The sequence below is a fragment of the Meriones unguiculatus genome, chromosome 19, assembly GCF_030254825.1.
Source record: "Meriones unguiculatus strain TT.TT164.6M chromosome 19, Bangor_MerUng_6.1, whole genome shotgun sequence".
NCBI lineage: Eukaryota > Metazoa > Chordata > Mammalia > Rodentia > Muridae > Meriones > Meriones unguiculatus.
In genome coordinates this window covers 49624566-49645636 of record NC_083366.1, presented here as the reverse complement: position 1 = coordinate 49645636, position 21071 = coordinate 49624566, and the positions used below count along the sequence as shown (strand labels likewise).

Below are 21071 nucleotides of genomic sequence, written 5' to 3'. Positions count from 1 at the left end.
CTCCCAGTCAGCACTGGGACTTTGGGATCCCAGACAGGATTTCAATTTGTTTCTGAGGCTCAAGAAAGAGGTTATTCTATTAACTTTTCATTAATGTGACCAAAATATGTAAGGAAAAAAAAAAAACCTTAGAGATAGAAAGTTTATACTAGCTTACAGTTTCAGCCCATTGAAACCCATTCATATCACCTCAGATAGGAGGAAAGAGGCAATTCATTGAAGGGGCTAGGTCAAGATACAGTCCTCACGGACATGCCTGTGTCCTGCTTATTCCAGCTAGGCCCTACCTCATAACTTTTAACACCTCCCAATAATGGTGTCCTATAAATCCATCACAGGATTAATCTATTGGTTAGGTGACAGCCTCGTGATCCAGTTTTCATTGGAAATGCTCTCAGACACCAGAGATCTACTTCACTAACCTCACCTATGTGTGTTACTTTCCCTCACCATTATAACCAGCATTGCTAACAAACAAATGACAAAACCCAAACCGAAGTTAATTTCCAAAATACTTTCACTTTCTCTGCATTTCCTTAGAATCCCTGTCTGTGACTGGAATGCCTGGTCAGAGATTTAAGTGCAAGTGACATAGCTGATTAGATGTGAGCAAAGTCTCAACTCTGGAACAGCTAGTGAGTCTGCTTGGAAGGAAGAATTTATAATGCCCTTAGATACGTGAGGGCAAGCTGAGGATTCCAACTCCCAAGGTGTAGCGACTTCTGCAACCTGGGAAGGCAGCAAGGTTCCCTCCTTTCACAATCCCTGTCCTCTTACAGTACTGGAAATGGGGAGCTGGAGGACCAGGGCAGAATTCCCACTTCCTAGTACTGTGGTACCCAGTAATTCACAAGGACCCAGAATGAGGCTCTAAAGGGGGGGGGGGGGGGGACTGTCTCTCCACCTTCCATTTCCATGCTCACTGTGGCTACAATTTGCTAAGCAAACTGAGGGATTTGAATTGTCAAACCTACTCGTGAGTCTTGACAGATAAAAAGATGCATATCTAGGACATTTGTCCTGGCACTGCCTATTTTTTCTTGGCATCATAAACCTGCAATTTCTTACCATAAGCTTGGGCCTGTATCTGCAGTCATAGAAGAGACACCAGAGCAATAACCACTGAAAAAGTCCTATTGTCAGAAGCCCAGGATTAACTTCTGCATGATGGGGGAATATGGGGCCAGCTAGTTACTGCTGTCAAACCTTTGATGGAGGACTGGTGGCTAGAAACTCTCATCCAAACATAGAATGAGTTTATAAAGAACCATGTGAAGAGGCCAGGCTGAGGTGATGGGAAGATTCATTGAATGTTACTGGAGCCAACATAGACATGCAGTATTTCTATTACATCTTAGCTCATACACAGCAGGCTTAAAATATATATATATATATATATATACATATATATATATTATTTTACGTACATTGGTGTTTGACTGCATGTATGTCTACGTGAGGGTGTTGGATCCCCTGGAACAGGATTTACAGACAGCTGTGAGCTTCCATGTGGGTGCTGGGAATTGAACCCAGGTCCTCTGGAAGAGCAGTCAGCGCTCTTAGCCGCTTAGACATCTCTCCATCCACCAGAGATTTATTTACTTATTATGGATACACTTTTCTGCTTGCATGTATACATGCACAGCAGAAGAGGGCACCAGATCTCATTATAGATGGTCCCAAGCCATCATGTGGTTGCTGGGAACTGAACTCAGCACCTTTGAAAGAGCAACCAGTGCTCTTAACCTCTGAGCCATCTCTCCAGTCCCCAGCAGGCTTTCTAGAGTAGGGATTCTTTCGACAACCAGCATGTGCAGAATGGACACCTAAGAAGCTACCTCTGAAAGGGCACTTGAGGAACCCATACATAAACAGATTTTCGGGGGACAAACAGAAGATGGAGAGATTTTGAAGAAGATACTTCAGATATTAAAATGCTCTAAGAAAGAGGACCAAGAAGGTCCAAGACGGGCTTGGAAAATGTCTAGACATATCTTAAGGGGACTCCTAGTTAGTTTTAACTGTCAGTTTGGCACAGCCCAAAGTCTTCTGGGAAGAGAGCCTCAGATGAGGAACTGTCTAGATCTAATTGGCCTGTGGCATGTATATGGGGGCTTGCCTTAACTGATAGCTGATGCAGGGCCCAGCCTACTGGGGCAGCAGCATTCCCTGTGTAGGTGGCCCTGTACTGTATAAGAAGGCTTGGTAAATCTGGGCATGGTGGCTCACACCTTCAATCACAGCACTCAGGAGGCACAGGAGGGTAGATCTGTGTGTTTGAGGCCAGCCTAGGCTAAATAGAGAAATCCTCTAGGCCAGCCAGGGTGACATAGTGAGACCCTGCATCAGAAAAGAAAAAGAAAAAGGAAGAAAAATATAAAGCTCACTGAGTATAAGTCTATGAAGTAAGCTACTAGCTAGCGTCCTCTTCCATGATTCTTGTTATACTTTGTGGCTATGAAACCAATTTCTTGGTCAGAGGTAAGGATGTATGGAAAGTAGCAGGCCTGCCTTCCCACCTTGAGTTCCTGCCTTGATGTGCTGAGCCATGTCTCCATCCCCATGTTCTGGGTTGAAAGCTAAAACAAACCGTTACTCATCTAAGTTGATTTTGGTCAGAGTATTTTATCATAGCCACAGAAAGAACTACAGCAGAAGGAGAATCTGAAGACTACTCTGAAAAGCAGCTTGGGGGTTGGTAAAAAGTACTTAAAGGCTGAGGAGAAAGCTCTGCAGATAAAGTGCCTGATAACCAGAGTTCAGTCTCTGAAGGAGAAAACTGACTCCTAAAGGTTCCATGTACTCACCCCCCCTCCCAAATTAGACACTGCTAGAGAGGTGGCTAGTTGGTTAAGAACATGTAGTACTTTTTCCAGAGTATCTAGTGTGATTGCCAGCATCTACACGGCTACTCACAAATGTTTGAGGGACGGAGGGCCCTCTTCTGGCCTCTGCAAGCACCAGACACAAAAGTGGTGCACATAGATACAAGCAAAACACTCATACACATTAAGTAAACATTTAAGCACAGGACCTGCACAGGTTCAAACCTGACAAAATTTCTACACTGAGAAGGGGACGTGGACAAAGACCCACCCCTAACCAAACAGTTATTTGTAATTGATGCCTGCTGAAAAAGGGGAGATAAGTTTTCTTCAGTGGAGGCTCACTGGGTACATCAACCACATTCCATAGCAGACCCCATGCCCAAGAGTGGTTGGCCAACCTAGAACAGACTGCACTTCTTGTTCTGGTGGGATTTTTGCTATGTTTTTGTCTTGATATTTTGTGTCTTACTAGATTTTGTTTGTCTTTCTTCTTTTCTTTCTTTTTTAAGAGTGGGAAGAGAGGTGTGGAGGAAGTAGGGGAGGAAAAGAATATGATCAATATATTGTATGAAAAATAGAAAAAATTTAAATAAAATCAGAATTTGAAAGTGAAGGCACTGAGTAAGTATTTGATAAAAAAAAACTTGGAAGACAAAGATACATTTGGAAAAATATCTATTGACAAAAAGATGAACGTACAGATGAAAAGGAGTCTGGAGCTGGCAAGATGGCTCAGTAAAGCCTCGTGACCTAAATTAAGCCTCTGGAACAGGATAGACGGAGAGAACCGATTTCTGCAGTTTGTCCTCTGACTTCCATACTAGTTAAGGTTTCTTTGCTTTAACAAAACACCATGACCAAGGCATCTTATAAAAGAAACGACTTGATCCGTCTTAGGCTTTCAGAGAGCTGGAGTCCATGATGGCAGAGCAAAGGCAGGAAGGGCTGACAGCTCACATCTCGATCCAAAAGCAGGAGGCAAAAAGGGCACACGGGATGACACTGGTCCTTTAAAGCCACAAAACCTACCCCCAGAGACACGCTGCTGCGTCCGTACCTTCCAAGCTTTCTCAAACAGCTCCACCAACTGGGGACGAAGTATTCAAGCTGAGAGCCTATGGAGCCACAACTTACACACTCACAGCCAGTGGCATGTGTGTGCATGCATACACTAATGAATGTTTTAATGAATAAGGTTTTGAAAGGATGCTGGTAAAAGGAATATAAAGAAACTGCAGATAGAAATCATTTGAAGATGATAATCCTAACTCAAAACTGAGCAAGGAATCTGATGAGGGAATTGTGGGTAGTATCAACAATGCTAAGGAAGAAAGGCCCTGGGAAGTAGCAACAGCCTTCTCTTCAATAGTGATGACACTGAGGGGTAGGAGATGTCTCCATATGTCTGTGCCCATTTTTCAGGGTCATTAAAACAGTAGTAGAATACTATCAAAGGCTTTGATAGACTTAATGATAAAAAAAATCTTCACTGTATGTACTTAATGATAAAAAAAATGCTAGCCTGCTTTTCAATTAAAACATAATAATCCCCAGGCCAAAAGAAAACAAAGTAAATTGAAATTTAGCACTAAAACATTAGCTGCAAATGGTCCTCTTTCCTGTTAAAAAGAACAATCAAGTTAAATAAAATGAAACAACAAACAAATCTACCTCCATGTTCAGAAAACTATACTATGAAGTAGCAAGAGAGATTTTAGAGAAACATTACAAAACAGAAAAATGAGTGAGTAATGACCAGGCAGAACTAATACAGTGTAACAAGCTGATTTTTGAAATATCTGCTCTAGTTGTGTAAAACTGGAGACACTCAATGGTGTCTACATCTCTGGACACAGGGCCACCTTCTCTGCACATGCTTTAGGCCTCTCACTGTGGTGCTTGTTAGCTGTATCCGGAGCACAAAATGCTACTCTTGGAAATACCAAGAGGGTGTGCAGTGGATGGGTTCTTCTTTCCAGATGCCCTTTAGCCGCTGGGCCCATGATGCCAGCATCACTTTTCTTTCTTCTTCTGATGAAACATCAATACCAAAACTGATCTGTGGGGCAAGGACTTTAAATCCACAGAAGTGCAGGGTACCATGCTAAAGCCGGAAAGGAAAGAACTAATCATAACCACGCTCTTTACGTACATTCAGCTAAATTAGTAAAGGGGAAAACGACGTGCTGAAGCCTTCAAAAATTAAGAAACATGCTATAAAGTAACTGATAACAACCCACTTCCATATAGCCGCAGGATAGAGTGCTCCATTAGCAGAAGAATCTGGCAGCTGGAATTCAGACAGATCTTTACTAATGAGTCCATCACCAACATTACAGTTTTGATGGATTTGGCAAATTATGCTATATTCAGTGGTATGTACAGAGGTTATTTTAGCTGTGATGTGCTGCTGTAGAAAGCTGTTGACTGTATTTGTTAAGACAAATTTTAAGCAGTATTTGTGTATACTTTTTATGTAAAATAATAATAAACTAAATAAATAAAACTAATAAATAAAATAATAATAAACTAAATAAAATAATAACATTAGAAAATGTTACAAGTAATTCTTGCTGGAGGTATAGATTAAGTGGGCTTTTCAATTTTTTATATTGTTTACCTTTCCTATCTGTTATTTCAAACTGGGGTAAAGTGCATATTTTTAAAACAAGATTTGAGATTAGTAAATGACATATATGAGAACAACTAGCATTCGGAGAAGGAAGCTCACAGCTTATAATTGCCCTTAATGGAGCGCCACTATCCCACTCACTGAAATCGTCTTTCAAAAAGAGCCTGGCTTCTCCTATACACATCACACTCGGTCTTCCTCACTATGCTCTTGAAAACTCACACCCACACCCGAGCTTTCCCTACCAGGTGGAGTTAGAGGACAAAAATCCCACATGTGTGTTTTTACATTACTTTCTCTCAGATGACATCATTTATTGGAAGTCAGCTTCAAAGTCCATTATTAGGGGCTGGAGAAATGGCTCAGCAGTTAAGAGCACTCACTGGGTATGGCAGCACGGATCTGTAACCTGCCAGTGTAATTGCTGAGGGCAGGGACAAGCAATTCAGTCTAGCCAAATCAGTAAGCACCAGGATCAGTGAGAGATGTGACCTCAGAAACTAAGGTGGAAGGTTACCGATGAAGAACTTGAAGTTGGCCTGCAGCGTTCACACATGCATGTATGCACAAGTGCATCTGCACACACATACAAATTGCATGGGCAAGTACATCCACACACACACATAGACACATCCTTAACACACACGTGAGAGCAAACAACAAAGGCAAGGAAAGAACTTGCCTTTGGAATATACATATACATGTATATATATGTACACACACATGTATATATATGTACACACACACACACACATATATATGAAGAAAACTCTTAGTGTTTTGAAGTCACCGTAGCGTAATTTTTACTAATATAGAGAAAGCTGGCAAATCAGTTAAAAAATGCCAACATCTCAATGGAAATGAGTAAGAAATGTGAACCTAGAAAGAAAAGGGACAATTCTTAATTTTTATTTATTATTTTGAGACAAGGACTCCTATACCTCAAGCAGGCCTCAAACTTGTGTATCTGAGAGTGACCTTGAACTTCTGATCCTCCTGCCTTCACCTCCCATGTGGTGATTATGGGCATGCACTACCATAACTAGCTTACGGGGAACTGGAGCTCAAACTCAAGGCTTTGGGTTCACTAAACACTTATTCCTCCACAGACGTCTACCTGCAGCATCTTCCACAATGTCTATGTTCCCAACAGCAGTCTTTCCAGCTATTAATACAAGCTTTCCTCACAACTGGACAGGTGTTCTCCTCACCATCCAAAGAGCACTTCCATTTAGGTTTCCAGTTCTCCTAAGAGTCTTTGCCCTGAAGTCTGTCTCTTGCTGTCTGTCCCTTACCAGGGAGTTCCATACACACAGGCATCCTAGCCTGCTGGAACTCACTCTGCCATTGCCTTTCCCTTCTGTAGAAGGCTATTCTTCAGCTACTCATCTGTTCAGGGTGTTCAGAGGCCCAAGTGACACTGTCCATATCATAGGGTCTGTGGTACCTCTCACCAAGGTTAAGGGTGGTGCTCTAGAGAGCACTGTAAGTCTGGAAAGGACTCTCCAGGCCTTGCTGTTGCTCATCACTCATACCCACACACCTGGTGGCACCTCAGACCTAGCCAGGTTTGGCCTAACATTGGGTCAAGCATTATCAAAAGTTGTACATTTTCCCTCTTAGCCAACCTTTAAACTGCTACCAATTTGTAAAATAAAATAAGGACAAAAATGTTAATTATTATCTCTATCTAGTTGGGAGTCAAAATGGTATGGAGTGTCAAGCTTACAAGGTATATGTGTGTGTAAGGTGCAGGGTGGGGGGGTGTCCAATGGGCCAGCAAAAGCAGACAAGGTTCTCAAGGCCTATTTACCTGGAGTGGCCACAGGAAGTACCGGAAATCTCCGCTCAGCCCCGCTTTTGTGTACATCTCGGCTGTGCCTCCGGTAGTCAAGGAAAGGAGGGATAATTTACCCTGCAGCAGAGGAAAAGGTAAATGCTCATGTGACTGCAATAAGAGGAAACTGCTCCTGTGATGTAGTACTGAGGTTTATGGTAGCCAGAAGGGAGTCTGAGGTCAGGTTCCTTCCAGGGTAAACAAATGTATTCCCCCCATTTCCCATAAGCCCATCTAGAGATGACAGCTAATGCCTGACAGCAGAAGGGACAAGTGAATACCAAACTTCTACCATGCAAGACTTCTGGAGGGCTGGGTTTCATGAGAACGGAGATCCCACAGGACTAATGGGAAGGTAATGCACAGGATGACTGTGCAATGCAGCACAGCATCTTGGGTACCTGGTTCATTTTCTCCTTGTACGTTTAATTTTAGAAACTTTTAGAATTCAAAGCCACTTGCTCAGTGTGAAGTTCTCTCAATAAGATACAGATACTATACATGGTACCTATGAGGTTTCAGACCCTCTCCCCTACAATATTGGAGCTGCGTGGTTACCCCCACCCCGGGGGGCATATGGAACCCAAAGGTGTGAACTGGTATGAAACAAGCCAGACTGTCACAGAGTTGGTACCCTGGCCGATAATGGCACTGTGCATGTCCTTACCCACTTCACTCTTGCCCAGTACTCAGCCCGTACTTCATCTGCCTCGTGTGTAGATTAGTGTGGATATACATCCCCCACTATCAAAAAGCTCTGTGAATTAAAAAAGGATGCACTGAGCATCCATGAAGTGTGCTGTGCACAGTTAACTGCTTAATGAATATTTACTTACCTAATACAAAAATGCAAACTAGAAATATAAGTTGATAGATGCCCTCACCTTCTTCCCACTGACTGGATCTGTCTTATCTCCAGAGCACTTACCTTGAGAAAACCGGAGTCATAAAAGCCCGGGATATCGAAGGCAAAACCTTGGCACAGCACCCTATCCATCCAGCCTTTCAGGATTGCTGGAACACTAAACCAGTATAGTGGGAACTGGAGATGGAACAAGCAGAGGCAAATTATGTCTCAGGATCCATACTTTAGTCCCACTGGCCTCTCCTCCCAGGGCATCCAGTAGATGAAGGTAGCCTACAGCATGATCTCAGTGGGGACACAATATGGGTACAGTGGAGTGAAGGGCAGAGATGAGTGTGGCCCAGCTGCTATTCTGGAGACTGTCTCCTGATGACAGCCTCTTATGCTATCCTGAGAGCAAGCAGAGAGGAAGTGTGTTGGATAGTTTTATGTCAACGTGACACAAACTAAAGACACCTGAGAGAAGAGAGTCCAGCTAGAAAAAAATGCCTCCATAAGATCAGGCTGTAGGCAAGCCTGTAGGGCATTTTCTTAATTAGTGGTTGGGGTCGGGAGCAGACCATTTGTGGGTGGTGCCATCCCTGGGCTGGTGGTCCTGGGTTCTCTAAGAAAGCAGACTGAACAAGCCATGGGAAACAAGCCACAAAGCAGCACTTTTCCTTGGCCTCTGCATCAGCTCCTGCCTCCAGATTCTCTCCCTGTTTGAGTTCCTGTCTTGACTTCCTTCAGTGATGGACTTCAGCTGCGGAAGTATAAGCCAAATAAACCCCCTTTCCCCCCAACTTGCTTTTGGTCATGGTGTTTCCTCAGCAGTATTAACTGAAATTAAGATAGGAAGTGAAAAACAGTGAAGTCCTTGGATGATGGAAATCTGGGGTGAACAGAGCACTCCAGAAGTGCTGCCCTGGCCATTCTTGCCCAAAGGACTCAAGTAAGCAGAGCCCTTATAGACTGTGCTCCCCTTCCTTCTGAGTTTGACTTGGATTTTAGTCAGTGTAACAATCTCTTGGAAGCACATGCTTATATGACTACGCAGATACATGTTAACTGCTCCCTGTCAGTTCTGGCAGGAGTGGCCAGATGAGTTAGTGCTCCTCAAAGTCAATCTGTTGGGCTAGTTCCTTATGTAGTCGCTTCACCCTCTCTCTCTGTTTACACATTGATATGTATGTAGTAACCAGTCAGAGGATGGAAACAAGAATGTCCTGTTAATGGTTAGGGCATTTAATGAAGAAGCTGTCCCAAACTGCCTTGGTAAACAATACAGAGAAATCTGTATTAAAATAAAGATAAAGAGATCCTTATAAGCCAATGTTACTGAAAACCCTAACTCCCTAAGTCAGTATGAATAAAGAATGTAACAATGGCCCACTGTTCCCAGAAGCATCTGAATCATGCCAGTCTTGCTGTTTTCATCCTCCCAAAGTCACTGTCCCAGACATGCCAGCTAGCTAGGAACCAGGTTTCTCTGTACAATTGTTCTAACTAGGGTTATATCTAGGAGAGATATTTCAAGTAATTATATATATGTGCCAAAAAGTACTGGTTCCAAACTCAACGTTCAAGTGTTTGTTCATAGGAAGAATCTACTCATCTGAGGAAAAAACAAACCTGAAATATCACTAGATCAGCTTCTTGCACCTTTCTCTGTTCCTCAAGTATGTCACTGGACAGAGCTGTTTTCTTGTAGGCTTCATAGGTTTCTATCCCATATCTGAAGATTTCAGGATTAGAGAGGGCACCTAGGAAGGAAGAAGTCAATTTTTCACTCATAAATGAGTGTCTCCAGCTTTTCCCAGCCTTCCAAAAACTGCTATGTGGTCTGGGCTCATCAAAGCCTTAGGGAAGAAGCTGGGGTGTACTGGAGATGTTATCAGGTGGGGTGTGGCCACCACATTACATTTAGCTCAAGTCCACTTAGGTCCTTTACACTTACAGTATTCCTTCAGTGTCCAAGAGAACTGGTTCTGACACTTCCTGCACATAATAAAATTGGTGGTTGAATATAAAATGGTGTAGTATTCACTTGTACTTTTAATCTTATCACCTGTATTTGTCATGAAATATGTATTAGTTTATTAGCTTAAAATGATGATTCCTTATCCTACTTTCAATTTTCTTAGTCCCTGTGCTGCTGTTTATTGAGAGAAAATTGTACTGGCCTTGCTCATCAAGCATTCAACTATTGTGATATATCCCCAGCCTGAACTGATGTATTTGATAAAAAAAAAAAAAAAAAGGGTGGGGTGGGTGGGAGGGATGGCTAGGTGGTTGAGAGCACTTAATGTTCTTGCAGAGGATCAGTGTTTGGTTTTTAACACCCAAATAAGACAGGTCATAACCTCCTATAACTCAAATTCCAGGAGTTCTGACACCCTATCCCTGTTCTTCGGATACCTGCATGACTGTGGTGTACGTACAGGCAAGCAAGCAAACACATAAATAAAAAAAGAAGGAAAGATCAGGATGAATATTACAGACTGGATCTGGAGGTATGGTCTACACAACTGCAAGTGCATAACAATCAGCACTTTCTTACCTGTATCAAGGAAAGAGATCGAAATTAGGGTTATTCTCAAATACTGAAAAAAGTGAGGTGAAATTATTATTTGCAGACAGTTATTCACATGTCTGGAGAACTTCATAGAATCAATTAAAGCATTACTAACAATAAGAAAGTTAGGGTTGGCTGGGTACACACCTATCAACATCCTTATGATAAAACATCTCAGTAAACTTGGGGAAGAAAGGGGGAGAGGAAAGGAGAATGCAAAGCAAATGAAAGGTCACATCATTTCTCTTGGAGAGCAAGAAAGCAGTACCATAGAAGGTGAAGTCTTCCTAAGTTCACCTCTATACTTAATGGGCCTCAGCAAAAATGACAACGTATTTCTTTTCCATCTGGAATGTTGACTTAAAAGGCTTTATGGAAAGCTAAAGTAAAAATAATTTCAAACACTAGGAGGTAACAGTGACCTAGCTTGATCAGACAATAAATTAGATAGATAGATAGATAGATAGATAGATAGATAGATAGATAGATAGATAGATAGATAGAGGAATAGGTATAGATATAGACATAGATATGGATTATTTTGGTGTGCTGATTCTCAGGAAACACTTCCCAGAAGATTTTTACCTCAGTGATGCTGATTTCTTCTTAATTACTGCTAGTTTCTCAGCTCTAGCAGTAACATAGCTTCATCAGATATAGAGCAGGTATACACACAGACATAGATACAGAGATAGATTATTCTGTGTGCTGATTCTCGGGAAATACTTCCCAGAAGATTTTTACCTTAGTGATGCTGGTTTCTTCTTAATTACTGCTAATTTCTCGGCTCTAGCTAGCCAGCATCAATTATACCGGTGTAGTGGTTTGAAAGAGATTGGCCCCTGTAGGCACATATATTTGAATACTTAGTCATCAGTTGGTAGACTGGGAAAGATGAAGAGATGTGGTCTTGTGGAGGAGGTGTGTCACTGGAAGGAGGTGAGTCAAAAGGTCACTTTTGAAACCTCAAAGCCCACACCAGATCCAGTATCTAAATCCCTGCCTGCAGAGCAGGATGTAGCTCTGAGCTACTTCTCCAGTACCATGCCTGCCTGTATGCCACCATGCTGCCTGCCACGAATAATGGACTAACCGTCTGAAAATGTAAGCAGGGCCCTAATTAAATGCATTCCTTTATAAGAGTTGCCTTGGTCCTGGTGTCTCTTCACAGCAATAAAACTGTGACTAAGATACACTCAGTAAAGATTTCATTTCAGTGGTGCTAGTCTCTTGTTAATCATGGCTGACTCTTCAGCCCCCGCTGACCAGAACTACAGAATCTTAATTCAAAATAGTAAATATGCAATGGCCTCAAACAGTCTTTAATTAACTTTCAAACTTCCCTCTAGAACTTCACAAATCAGGCTTCCATCATGGGCACGTTTCTCGACATTCTTTTCTTCCAAGCCCCCACAGAACACCTCATCAAATTTTTCTCACTCACAAAGTCCTTCCACAATCTTTCCAAAACCAACATGGCTAAAAGCCTGTCACAGCAATACTCCATTCCTGGCACAAAGTTCTGTCATTAGTTAGGGTTACTATTGCTGTAATGACACATCAAGACCAAAGCAACTTGGGTAAGAAAGGGTTAAAGGGACTATTCTTCCACACCAATATCATTGCAGGAAGTCAAGATGCGAACTCAAAACAGGGCAGGAATCTGGAAGCAGGAGCTGATGCTTACTGCCTTGCACCTCCTGGCTTGCTCATCTCAGCTTTCTTATAGAACCAGGACCATCAGCCCAGGAGGGGTACCACCCACAATGGGCTGGGCCCTCCCCCATCAATCACTAATTAAGAAAATGCCCTACACACTTGCCTTCAACCAGATCTTCCTGAGGCATTTTTCTCAATCTAGGTTCCCTCCTCTCCGATGACTCTAGCTTTCGTCAAGTTCACACAAACCTAGACAGCACACAGTAGGAAAAATTCCTTAATGACATCTCAGGAGAGCCCATCCATAGCAGGCTTACAGGTACGAGAGAGGAAACTTACTTGAACTTTTTCCCTTGAGAAGAGTATGCGTCTGTGCAACCTGATCATAATGGAAATCATAGGAAGCTGCTTCCCCAGAATTAGTTTCAATGTGCTCAAGCTCCCCGTACTTAGAAGCCATTGCAGCAAGGATCCAAATGGACCCAGCCACTGTCCTAGAACTGCAAGCCCAAATAAATCTATTCTCAAGTTGGTTGTGTTAAGTGTTCTGTGAGAGCTGAGAAAGCTAACACAACCCTCACACTTGCTTATGTAGCAGATACTTTTGAAAAGAAACAGAAACGGGCTGGAGAGGTGTAGTGGTTAAAAGCACATATTGCTTTCGTAGAGGACCCAGATTCAAGCCCTAGCATCTACGTCCAGAGGCTCACAACTGCCTGTAACTCTAGCTGTAGGATATCCAATGCTTACTTCTGGCCTCTGTAGGCAACCAAATGGTTATGTACCTACTCTCACATAGACACACACGTAGACATAATTTAAAATAGAAAAATCCTTCTATTAAAAGAAACCTCGATACCTTGAAAGCAAAGGAATTTGGTTGCTGGGGACAGGGATGACAGAGAGTGGCACTGTGGACTCTCTTGACCTGAGACTTGATGTTACGGGGCAACAGTTAGATACTGCTGACATTTAAAAACTTACAAAGTACGGAAAGTTTTGAGACAGATGATTTAGACTGGACTCACCAGTGATATCGTTTCTTGTGGCCCTCGGCTCAAAGTTCATGGTGTATAAGTCAGACACAGTGACTGCACATCCCTGCTTGCTCAGTTCTTCAACAGCCACTTTCTTCAGGGACCCATTGAAGGACATGGGTTCTTGATGTGCATAGACAATGAGCACTTTCTTACCTATATCAAGGGAAGAGATGTTTCCTTTGAAGAACAAATCCTAAACTGGAGAAGAATACGGTGAAACTGATGTATAGGCACATGACTGCATTGAACCAAAAAAAAAAAAAAATCAACCTTTTTAATGGGTGACAAAACAGTACTTTAGTGCTATTATAGGACACTGCAACTAGACTCACTAATACAAGTTGAATGGCTTCTATTTTTAAAATGCTTGGGACTAGGAATGATTTAGAACCTGGCTTTGAAATATTTGTATAGACTTTGTAAGTAAGTCAAACACCCCAACTTTGAAAATTCAAAATTTGGAGATTTTGTAATCATGTGCTCAGAACTATATTTTGAATTATGATAGTCAGCCTTTATTCATTAATACAATGAACCAAAATATGTCTTCTTAGAAAACATACTAAATTCTTTAAAAAGCCTGTTCCATGACAAGTTTTAGCCTTGCTCTACAACAGAAAACAAAACAAAAAAAAAATAGAAATTAATCTCTTATGCCTACATTGGCCATCAACAATAATGGCACCTTTCAGACTGTGTATTCTGATTCCATCTCCCCCAGGTCCTTGAACACCTGATGCTGAAATAAAATAGGACGAAGCTGACCCTGGCCTCTTGCGGGAGACAGGGCCATGTGGAACCTATCTTTTTGTAGTGACATTGAGACAAGATTCTAAGAGCAGGTCATGAAAGCGCTGTCTCTATCATGAACAAGCATGAGTTTGGATCCCAACACCCACAAAAAGCCAAGGGCATCAGCACAGGCCATAACCCTAGTACCTGGTGGCACGGGGAAGATAGAGACAAGAGAATGCTGGGAGCTCACTGGCCAGCCAGTCTAGCTAAATTCCATTACAGGCCCTGTATTTAAAAAACAAGGTCAAGAGGGCTGGAGAGATGGCTCAGTGGCTGCTTTTCCAGAGGACCGGGGTTCAGTTCTCAACTATCTGTAAGTACAGTTTCAGGAGCTCCAGTGTCTTCTTCTGACCTCCGAGGGTACCAGACATGCATGTGGCGCACAGACATACATGCAAACACTGATATACATAATAAAATAATTTTAAAAATCAGGTGGAGAGTGAGTGAGGAAGACAATCTCAATGTCAACCTCTGGCCTTCTCATGTGCCCACAGGCAAGTGCACCTGTATATACACACACAGATTCACACACAGGCTTGTCTGTGTGTGTGAGCATACCTATGTGCACAGGTGAATGGAGGCCAGGTGTCTTCTTCAGTGGCTTTCTACCTTATTTTGGGAGATAGTCTCTCATTGAACTGATCTGGCTAGATTGGCTGGTCAGAGAGCTCCAGGAATGCCTGTCTGCATGTTGGGCTTACCGATGAGTGTTCCTGTGGCTGGCTTTTGGTGGGTGCTAGGGATCTGAACTCAGGTCTCATGCATGCTTGGCAAGAACCTGATCATCACTCTCTGGCCCATGTTAAACTCTTGATTTGAACTTTCTCGTCTAGGATCCTGAATAGAAAACACGTTACCTTGAAGCAGACAGTCTCAGGGCATTCACCTGAGTGATAAGATTGAATTCCATGTGTTGGAGTAAATATTAGGTTTTACTTCACTTTCTAATTGTAAATGGACTAGACTTTGAGGGCTTGCCAAGAGAATGAACACAAATAAAATACCTACATCAGTGTTTCCCAACTAGGGACCAGTGTAACCAGTCATGGGCACACCTGATGTTTTTAATTGTCATAACTGGTGGTGGAGGACTGCTTCTGTCATCTAATGGGTACAGCCCAGAAACTAAGATGGCACCACACAACTGATGGGGCCTCAAACATCAGGAGTACCTAGGGCAAAAAACCCAAAACCAGGCATGAAGGACATAATATGGCTCAGTAGAGTTCTTGTCTGGCATGTGCATATAACTAAATATTGTAGAAGTAAAGGAAAAGCTCAAATCAACACTGTACTATGCACAGTGAGATAAGACTACATGTTCTAGAGTGAAAGAATTTCAGTGCTATATATTACTGTATAAAAATGTGTTGTAAAGTTATGTATATGTCTCTGATGTGTGCGTATATATAAGAAGCAGACACAAAAGCAAAGCAAAGCAGCCTTGGAGGTGTGGTACGGTGACAGTATGTGCTCCGATGCATGGGACACTGGGTTTGTTCACCAGTATGGCAAAAGAGAGGGAAGAGGTAAAGATGGACTTCAACCTTCTAAACTAGAAGCTCACTTCCTAGGTGTCCTTTCCTGAGAACTTTTTGGCCTGGGATAATTTCTGGACAAAGACAGGATAGGCCTGTGTCCCACTTTTTCTGAAGGAGGTTGAAATGGACAAAGAAGTAGAAAATACAAAAGAAAATAATTACACCCAGTGATCCATGTCATAAACCAAGTGGGTTAATCCATACTTCTATGTTTCTTGGATTTTTTAATAACAAATAGTACAATTTCTGACTAAATGTGTAACACCCCCATAACAGGTCATTCATTACCTGCCATGTTGGAGGAGATGGATTCTCTGATTTGGTAGAGTAGCCAAAAGTTTCAGGTACTGTCGCTCCCCTTGGTGACTGTCACACTCTGGAAGAGAAAGTAAACTCCAGGAGGAATGGAAGATAGAAGTGAGATCAGGATAACAAGTATAGGCTGAGTAAGTGGCTGCTTCACAGACATCTGCACAGCAGCTTCTCAGAGGGCAGGCCACCTCTGGAGAAACAGGCTTCCCGGTCTAAACCACATGCAATGCCAAACCAGGGTTTTCTGTTTTCTGGGAGGACTTAAGTTTCCAAACAGTAGCTAATAAAAGAGTTCCTGGGAGAGGGGCCACAGGCAAGAAATTGAGTGGTGCCTGCTCAGCCAGCCTTCCTGCACCCCAAGATTTCCTTTTCAGCCAGTAAGTGAGGCTAAGATGGAGGGCACCAGAGAAGTCAAAGGACTGTCACTGTACACCACTGGGCCTTTTGCTCAACTGTAAGTAAGGCATGCCTCAGTCTGGCTCACCTTCCTCCTGCTGCGACCCTTTGTTGTGGTGACCCCCAAACATAAAATCATTTTGTTGCTACTCTATAACTGTAATATTGCTACTATCATGAATCGTAATAGAAATATTTGATATGCAGGATAGCTGATACCCCACCTTTGTGAAAGGTCTTTTGACCTCCAGAAAGGTCCCTACCCACAGGTTGGGAAACACTGCTGTAGAGTCACAGGGTCGCCCAGAAGAGAAAGAAAGGTGGCTGTAATGTAATATGATTCTAGGGGACTTTGGGTGGAACTCAGTGGTACAATATGTGTTTAGCATGTGCAAAGTCAGGGATTTAATCTCCAGTACCTTCCCCTTCAGTAAAAGATACTGAATAAATTTCTTCTCCCTAATGGGCTTCAAAAACAAGGAGGCTTGTGTCATTACTGTTTTGGCTAGCCATCTCCAAAACAGCTTTCTGGAGGCAAGATATGTTGGTTTGAATGAGAAAAATACCCCCATAGTCTTTAGTATTCGAACATTTGGTTCCCATTTGGTGAAGCTGTTTGGAGAGTTTGTGGGGAAGTAGAGCCTTGCTGGAGGAAGCGTATCAATGGGTACAAGATTTGAGATTATACAGCCTTGCCTCACTTCTGATTCCTTCTTCTTGCTTCCTGCTTATGACTGAAAACTTGAACTCTCAGGTCCCTGCTCGGTCATCATGCCTGCTTCTTGCTGCCATGCTTCCTAGTCCCTCTGAAATCATAAGCCAAAATAGACTCTTTGTTCTATAAGTCACTTTTGGTCAAGTGTTTTATCACAGTAACAGTAAAGTAACTTATCTACACTATTTCCTGCTATTGGCAGGAAAAAAACAAAACAAACAACAACAACAACAACAACAAACCACAGGTAAAAGTCAACCATGAGAAACCAAACAATCCAACTTAGAAATGGGTAAAGACTTAATGAGACTTTTCTCCAAAGTTATACAAAAGAACTCAATAAGTATGTGAAAGGCGTATTAGCCATTAGAGAAATATGGCTAAAATCAAAACAGCAAGACTTGCTGGCAAACAGACTGTTATTAGTGGTGGTAAAATGTAAAATGGTGCAGTTGCTACAGAAAAAAAAACAAACAAACTGAGAAGCTTCTCAAAAATTACACAGAAATCACTATGTTCTTTTGTAGTTTTGCTTCCGATTATCTGCTTAAGAGTCAAAAGGTAGGATCTGAACTGGGCTTAGATGTTGTCAGATAAGCCGAGTAACCCTGGTTCAAGGTCATCCCGACTACAATCACAAGATTCTGAGGCTCTTGGGCTATTTGAAACACATGGTTTTGAGACAGATCCATTTGTTTACCTATGTAAGGGATAGATGTTAAGTGGAGGGGAAGGATTAGAAAATAAGGTCAGCGTTCCCCCACCTTGGTTTACATTGCATGTTTACAGAGCAGATCAAAAGCTTTATCTCTCTGGCAGAGCACTAATCAAGTGACTTTCTCTTATCTCAGTCACTAAACATTATGTAGACAACACAAGTCCACATTTCCTCTGCCTGTTTCATCACAGAGGGGGTGTCAGAACAGAGACAGTGAGTAAACGGTGATCCTGAGCCAGCCATGCAAAAGCCTGGGGCAAGAGAGAAGTCAGGCAGAGCAAGCAGGCAGGAAGTCAAGTAATGACCCTGTGAGAGTTCAAGAAAAAGCAAGAAACTTTATTTAGCTGGGCTCTGGTTTGAAGTGAGTGGAATGCGATGCAGCCAAGGAGCGGGGTTGGGGAATAACGGAGTAATAGGGCAGGGTAAAGATGGTATCCTAGGCTGGATCCACCAAGGTTCCCATGGCCACTGCAGATGAGCAAAATACAGCCTGAGATTCCCCAAGTGAGGGCCCAGAGCCACCTTAGCTAGGACTCACGGCAGCACCTCTAGGTACACTCTACACTCAATTTCCAGCCTACCCTTGCCTCATCACCCCTAGCTGTCCTGCTCAGCCCCGTTGCACAGCTACAGTAAATGGAGGGTGGTTGCATCAGAGTTGAATTTCCTTACTCAACTCTTGCAGAGTAAGAAATGGGAACATCAAAGTCTCTTGATACAGGTTCTTCACCCTCAGATACAGCCATGTACTGATAGCTCTCCTTAGATGGAAATTGTACCTTACCCAGGTTTTTTTTTTTGTTGTTGTTGTTGTGTGTGTGTCGGGGGGGGGGGGGGGTGAGAGGACGACATAAACTCCATTTTGTCTCCATTTTCAGGACCAGGCCTGACTTTACAAGAAAAGTCCACCAGTCCCAGGGACTAGGCCATAGGTCACCTGTTCTAGAAACAGACCATAAAATCTCCTAACCAAGGAACAGCCTGGAGAGAACCACAAGAACGGGAAAATGTCTTATCTCAGGATGGGGATACTGTGCTGGGCAGCCTTATCTCATCCTGTAGTTAAATGTTCGTGATAAAGAAAAGCAGTCCATCAACCACCTGAATGCAAGCCAGTCAGGAATCTTTCCTTGTAATTTCCCCAGCACCCACCAATAAGGTTTTAAATTACCTAACACTTGCTCCAATTCCCCTGTTTCCAATAAAAAGGCCTGTCACTCCTCTGTCTAGGGTCACTATTTTGTAAAGTGGTCTGAAACCTGCCTGTGAGTGGTGGTCTCTATGTGGTGATTTCGGATTTAACAGGGAGGGGTCTGCGGTTGTTAACCTGTAACCCATAAGCCACATTAAATGAGCTCTGATATTTAGAGATAAACATAATTTTTTTGTCTTAACATCTAGCAGCTATTTTGATATTTTTAGTGTATCATTTTCTGTGCTCCTTTCTACACCAGCAGGTTCTGTTTGGCCATTCTACCGCTAACATGTCATCCTGTAGTGACATTACTGCCCTCCTGCTTTCTGTGCTCATTTGGGTTCCTCCCCCTAGAAACACCCCCCCCCCCGCGCGCGCCCCAAACACACACACACACACACATACTCTTTGCTATATAGAGGCTTCTATGGTTCAGACAAGTTCAGTCTTCTGCACCTCTCTGGCTGAGGCTTCCAGAGATTAGAGATTACTGAAACTGCTAATTTCACATTAAGGTTATAGAAGCCGGTGTTTCTTTTGAGCCAGCGTCCTTGAAAGCAGAATGAACCTCAACTGCTTAAGGCGCCAGGGTAAGGGAAGGCACCTTGTACAAACTGCTCTGGGCTCCGCTTTGACTTTACGAAACCTTTGGTAAAAAAAAAAAAAAAATATATATATATATATATATATATATATATGAAGAGACCCGCAGCTGTTCTCCATCCAGAAGTGGGCTGACGAAATGCAACGGCTCCTGGCAAACAAGACCTGGACCTTTATCCTCTAGATACTTCATCCTGTAGAAAGGTTCAAGGAGCGAGGAACCTCCGGGACATGGTCTATTTTGCTAGCTAACAAACCAGAAGGTACTTCTTCTGTGCTGTATTCCCCCAATATCGCTTGCGGGAAGGACGTGCACGCCCTGGGGAAGCAGTGAACAGACTCTCACCTCTGCCTCACGGAAGGAGCGCAGCACACTCGACACTGCCAGACTCCCGGGCACAAACGCCTAAACCATGCTTGCAGGCACCGCAGCTGCGCACTGGGGTCCAGGGCGGCTTTACCCTCGCTGGGTCCAGCCCCTCGCCCCGCCTGCACACTGACCTTTGGCCGCCTCTGGGCAACATCCCGCCCACAACTCCTTGTCTGACCAGTCAGTGTGGCGCTTGTTGGACTTCAGTTTTCCCTCCCCTAGTCTCCCTGTCCAGTTCCGTCCGGCTCTGGGCTCCAGTGGTTGTGGTGAGAACCAGTTTGGCTTCTTGCCGAAGGAGGCTGGCAGGAAGCCTATGCAGGGGGCTGTAGAGGCACCCTTCTGCCTTGTACCCTATCCCACACAGGCACTGCATCTATTTGGGTAAAACAGAACAAAATGCCCACCGTGTGCTACAAAGGCAGTCAAAAAAAGGAAGGAGTTGTGAATACACCCAGCTCCAGCCTGCAGGGAATTTCCCGGAGCAAGGACAGCCAATCCAAAAAGATTTCACGATTCTATTTCCTGCCTGAAAGAGCAAATTACAGGAATGAGGAATCAGAAGAGTGGTTGCCAAGATTTAGGAGGGGAAATGGCCGTAACTGCAAAAACAGTATTTGTGTTGAGGGACACATTCTTTGCCTAGGCCATCAGTGTCACTTACATGGTATGATACTTTTGCTAGATGTCCTCACTGGTCAAAATAAAATAATTAATTAAAACGAAATGTTGCAAGGACGTCCCTTGGAAGGTGAAAAGTCTTGGAACCAGTGCGTTAGTTGGAGAAGCTGGGAAAAGAAACTGGTGGACACGTAAGGTGAATGTGTGTGTGTGTGTGTGTGTGTGTGTTGGTGTTGGCTTTTCAGCTTCCTACTCACAGTGACATCTTACCAGTTCAAAGAGTGGTGATGTGGTTGATATCTCTGCTACCATTTTCCTTGTATCTAGAGGTGGAATGTGGCATCTTTACTGCACTCCCCAGCAGGGCTGCCTGTGAGCCCTGACCTGAAG

At 43.1% G+C, this 21071-nt stretch overlaps 1 protein-coding gene across 5 annotated transcripts in view; it reads right to left on the bottom strand.

The window, feature by feature from the left end:
• Nucleotides 1-3486: 3486 nt before the first annotated feature.
• Nucleotides 3487-21071, bottom strand: part of Nqo2 (N-ribosyldihydronicotinamide:quinone dehydrogenase 2) — a 43699-nt gene continuing 26114 nt past the window's right edge. The window contains exons 1-7 of one of the 5 annotated variants that reach the window (XM_021657765.2): nucleotides 20040-20194; nucleotides 16043-16130; nucleotides 13404-13613; nucleotides 9774-9904; nucleotides 8226-8339; nucleotides 7274-7375; nucleotides 3487-4932 (exon numbers count right to left, since the gene is read on the bottom strand). In XM_021657765.2, the coding sequence (XP_021513440.1) occupies nucleotides 4756-4932; nucleotides 7274-7375; nucleotides 8226-8339; nucleotides 9774-9904; nucleotides 13404-13530 (651 nt within the window). In that variant the 5' untranslated portion in view covers nucleotides 13531-13613; nucleotides 16043-16130; nucleotides 20040-20194 and the 3' untranslated portion in view covers nucleotides 3487-4755. Of the gene's footprint in view, nucleotides 4933-7273; nucleotides 7376-8225; nucleotides 8340-9773; nucleotides 9905-10098; nucleotides 10385-13403; nucleotides 13614-16042; nucleotides 16131-20039; nucleotides 20195-21071 lie in introns of those variants that run through there. The other 4 variants (XM_021657764.2, XM_060372610.1, XM_060372611.1 and 1 more) reach the window with 4 other exon arrangements.